The 5106-nt window shown below is 35.4% G+C and overlaps 1 protein-coding gene across 1 annotated transcript; it reads left to right on the forward strand.

Moving 5' to 3' along the window:
* The first annotated feature begins 1464 nt into the window (after positions 1 to 1464).
* On the forward strand, positions 1465 to 2425 carry LOC118017313 (olfactory receptor 5H2-like). The gene is given in 2 exon segments (XM_035015116.1): positions 1465 to 1809; positions 1812 to 2425. Coding segments are annotated over 2 exon segments (924 nt in total). The 5' UTR covers positions 1465 to 1499.
* The last annotated feature ends 2681 nt before the right edge of the window (positions 2426 to 5106 follow it).

Here is a 5106-nt window from a genome sequence, read left to right on the forward strand (position 1 = left end):
ACTGGCAGTGCATCCTAATTTCAATGATTTTTTAAAAATTTGAGTACAGTTGACACACAATGTTACATTAGTTTCAGGTGTACAACTTAGTGATTTGACAAGTTTATACCTTATGCTATGCTCACCACAAGTGTAGCTACCATCTGTCACCATACATTGCTATTACAATATTGTTGACTATATTCCTTAGGCTGTGACTTTTATTCCTGTGACTTATTCATTCCTTAACTGGAAGCCTATATCTCCCACTCTCCTTCACCCATTTTGCAAATCCCTCCACCTCTTACCTCTCTGGCAAACAAGTTGTTTTCTGTATTTATAGGTCTGATTCTGCTCTTTGCTTGCTATTCATTTTTTTAGACTCCACGTATGAATGAAATCATACGGTATTTGTCTTTCTCATTCTGATTTATTTCTTTTAATGGAGTAGCCTGTAATAGCCTATTGTGTCAAATGGCATGATCTTATCCTTTTATTTTTATTAACAGCTATAAATAATAAAAAAATATATAAACACACACACACAGACAACATCTTGCATATTCATTTGTCTATAGATAGACACTTAGGTTGCTTCCGTATATTTGTCATTCTAAGTAGGATGTAGTAAATGTAGGGGTACATGTACCTTTCAAATTAGTGTTTTCATTTTCTTTGGGTAAGTGAAAATCTACCCAATCACCAGGTGTCTCCCCTATTCTTCACTGACCTCCCCTTCACCTCCAATGTGTCACAGAAGTGGTGTCTCTACATTCTGAACTCTTCCATCTCTCTTTTCATCTTCCCCATCAATCCCAATGTCATTTTACCCATGGACAAGCCATGTGACACATATTTGAATCACTTGGGAAGCAAGTGTAAAATGCAGATTATTAGATTTCATTCTTGACCCACTAGATCTAATTCTAAAGAAAGCCTCACGATCTATATTTTGTGCAAAAGTTCCTCAGAGAATTCCAAGTTTGAGAACCAGTGGACAGTAGTAACGTCTTCCTGTCTAGTATTCATGACCCGACTTCACCTCCCTGCAGCCTATTTTCTACACTACTATATATTCATTTTAAAAAATCTTACAGCACCACTCTTTTTCAGTGCATGCTTCTTTCCTGATGAACAATGTTCAAGATTCTTCACATGCTATTCAACTCATTTTATTGCCCAGGTTCTTCAAGCTTCTTTCCCCTTCATCCTACATCCATGTCCTAGATACAGAATTTCCCTTTCATATTCAGTCCTATCCCATAAATTTAGCACTTACATACAATGTCTTTCATTTTCCCAATTCTGTTCATTGTGGAACATTTTAAAAATTGAAATAATTGCATTTATTTCCAAGTCCCCCAAACAATTCCATCTATTACAGAGGTAACACACAAAATTGAGAGGGTATTTCTGAGATGCATAATTTTATTTCAGCTCTCCTCCCTATATTTCATGTTATAAATTGAATGACTTTTTGTTTTCATTTAATTTCATTTCAGGCAATACCCAGTGAGGACATGGAAAAAGAAAATGCTACATTGCTGACAGAATTGATTCTCACAGGACTCACATATGAACCGCAGTGGCAAATCCCCCTGTTCCTGGTGTTCTTGGTTATCTATCTTCTCACTATTGTGGGGAATCTTGGTTTGATTGCTCTCATATGGAATGACTGTCAGCTTCACATCCCCATGTACTTATTCCTTGGGAATTTGGCATTTGTGGATGCTTGGTTATCATCCACAGTATCCCCCAAGATGCTGGTCAAGTTCTTTGCCAAGAGCAAGATGATCCCTCTCTCTGAATGCATGATACAGTTTTTTTCCTTTGCAGTGTAACCACAGAATGTTTTCTGTTGGCAACAATGGCATATGATTGCTATGTGACCATATGCAAACCATTACTTTATCCAGTGATTATGTCCAATGCACTATGCATCCAGCTGATGCTTTTGTCATTTTTAGGTGACCTTCTTCATGCCATAATTCATAGTTCTTTTTTACTCAGATTAACCTTCTGCAATTCCATCATAGTACATCACTTTTACTGTGATATTATACCATTATTTAAGATTTCTTGTACTGACCCTTCTATTAATTATCTGATAGTATTTATTTTCTCTGGGTCAATACAAGTCTTTACCATTTTGACTGTTCTTGTCTCTTACACATTAGTTCTCTTTACAGTCTTAAAAAAGAAGTCTCTACAAGGCATAAGGAAAACCTTCTCTACCTGTGGAGCCCATCTCTTATCTGTCTCCTTATACTATGGTCCCCTTCTCTACATGTATGTGCACCCTAGATCTGCACAGGTAGATGATCAAGATATGATGGACTCTCTATTTTACACTATTATAATTCCCGTGTTAAACCCAATGATCTATAGCCTGAGAAATAAGAAAGTCATAGATTCACTGAGAAAAATGTTAAAGAGAAATCCTTAGTATTCATAGAACATCTGTTCTTCTTCCATTAAAATATCATGAAATGTGAAAATTAGATGTTGCTATGTGTTGATTAGTGTTCAAAGGTTTTGGCAGTTATAATTGCCCTAGCGTTCAAATGACTTAAGGTGGGACTACAAATAATCATTTTTTAAAAAGATTTTATTTACTTATTTATTTGAGAGAGAGAATGAGAGAAAGAGAGAGAGTACACGATAGGGGGGAGGGTCAGAGGGAGAGGCAGACTCCCTGCTGAGCAGGGAGCCTGATGCGGGACTCAATTCGGGACTCCAGGATCATGACCTGGGCTGAAGGCAGATACTTAACCAACTGAGCCACCCAGGCACCCCCAAATAACCATCTTAAATATGTGTATATATTATTGAAAAACAGAGAATTTTATTCAAATTTTCTTCACGTCATACTAAAATAATTAAGAAAAATATTTTACATGTTTTAATGTTTTGAACATGACTTCATAAATGCATTAAACACTGTAATAGTGTAATTCCTCTGAAAAAAATTTGAATTTGAGTCTTTTACAGACATATAGTTGTGTAGCTTGAAGCCTCACATCACATTTCACTCCACAGTGGGGTCAGGTTTGTGTTTGAGTGAACAGAGGCAAAAAAATATAATGAGTGATCCAATTTCAGTCTACCCCTGTCCTTCCTCTCACCACTGGTTCCATATACAGCCCTGCTGATACCTCTAAGGGTCATACACTAAAACTACTCACATCAGTCATTTGTTATATACTTGTTACTTCTACATCCTGTTGATATTCTTTTATTTCCCAAACATTTCTGTCAAACTCTTCTTCATAAACAGAAGTCTAAGTAATATCCCTCTTGAATAGATTTACAAGGATTGTCATATTTACCCGATTATGTGTATATATAGCATACGTATCTAGAACTCTATATATGAATATGTATATATTTAATGTCCATGTATATGAATGGATTACATAAACACATCTACATCTATATATCTATATCTATATCTATATTACCCTGCATTTGTGACCCTGGTAGTATTTGAGGTACTTCCCAGTGAAATCTTGATTTGACTCTGAAGTCTCTTTCCTAACAATTCTTCTACTAGACCCTGTGTTTTACCCCAAATAACTTACTGAAAGCCTTCTGGACACCTTCTTTTGATATATGTTCTTGTTCATATGGTTTATCCACATAGAATGTTTCCTCAAGTGTGCCTATCTTCATGTACAATTGAAATGGTGTCCTTTCTTCAAGGTCATTCTTAAATGTTCCAGCTTCCTTGATGCATGTCCAGATTACATTGAAAAAGATAAAAATGCTCACTCATTTGAAATATTGCATATTTTATTTATTCTTTTAGGCCACTAATGGCCATATGTAATACTGAGTTTTCATCTGTAAGCTTTTTTATTTTTTATTTTATTTATTTTTACTTTTTTAAAGTTTTTATTTTAATCACCCAGTGCTCATTTTAAGTACACTCCTTAATTCCCATCACTTATTTTACCTCCCCTCCCCAACCACTTCCCCTCTGGTAACCATGAGTTTGTTCTCACTAGTTATTAACAGTCTATTTCTTAGTTTGTCCCTCTCACTCTCTTCCCCCTCCATTCTTTGCTTATTTGGTTTGTTTCTTAAATTTCACATATGAGTGAAATCATATGGTATTTGTCTTTCTCTGACTTATTCCACTTATCATTATATGCTCTAGCACCATCCATGTCCTTGAAATGGCAAGATTTCATTCTTTCTGATGTTTGAGTAATATTCCATTGTATATCTATATATATATATCAATACACCACAACTTCTTTATCCATTCATTGATTGATGGACACTTGGGCCACTTCCATATCTTGGCTATTGTAAATAATGCCCTTATGAACATAGGTGTGCCTGTATCCCTTTGAATTAGTGTTTTGTTTTCTTTGAGTAAATACCCAGTAGTGCACTTGCTGGATCATATGGCATTTCTATTTTTAACTTTTTGAGAACGCTCCATACTCTTTTCCACAGTACTATACCAGTTTGCATTCCCTACCCACCTCCAACAGTGTAAGAGGGTTCCTTTTTCTCCACATATTCACCAACACTTGTTTTTTGTTTTTTATTTTTTATTTTAGCCATTCTGACAGGTGTGAAGTCATATCTCACTGTGGTTTTGATTTGCATTTTGCTGATGAATGATGATGAGACTCTTTTTATGTCTGTTGGCTATCTGTATGTCCTTTTTGGGAAAATGGCTGTTCATGTCTTCTGCCCATTTTTTGATTGGATTATTTATTTTTGGGGTGTTGAGCTGTAAAAGTTCTTTATATATTTTGGAAACTAACTCTATATTTGATGTGTCATTTGCAAATATCTTCTCCCATTCTGTAGGCTGCCTTTTAGTTATGTTGATTATTTTCTTTGCTGTGCAGAAGCTTTTTATTTTGATATAGTCTCTGTAGTTTAATCTTGTTTTTGTTTCTCTTGGCTCAGGGAACCTATCTAGAAGAAAGTTGCTACAGCCTATGTCAGAGAAATTACTGCCTGTGTTCTCTTCTATGATTTTTATGGTTTCAGGTCTCACATTTAGGTCTTTAATCCATTTTGAATTTATTTTTGTGTATGGTGTAAGAAAAAGGTCCAGTTTCATTCTTTTGCATGTTGTTGTCCAGTTTCCCAACACCATTTGTT

This window comes from Mirounga leonina, unplaced genomic scaffold (assembly GCF_011800145.1).
Source record: "Mirounga leonina isolate KUSES-001 unplaced genomic scaffold, KU_Mleo_1.0 Mir_169, whole genome shotgun sequence".
Classification (NCBI taxonomy): Eukaryota; Metazoa; Chordata; class Mammalia; order Carnivora; family Phocidae; genus Mirounga; species Mirounga leonina.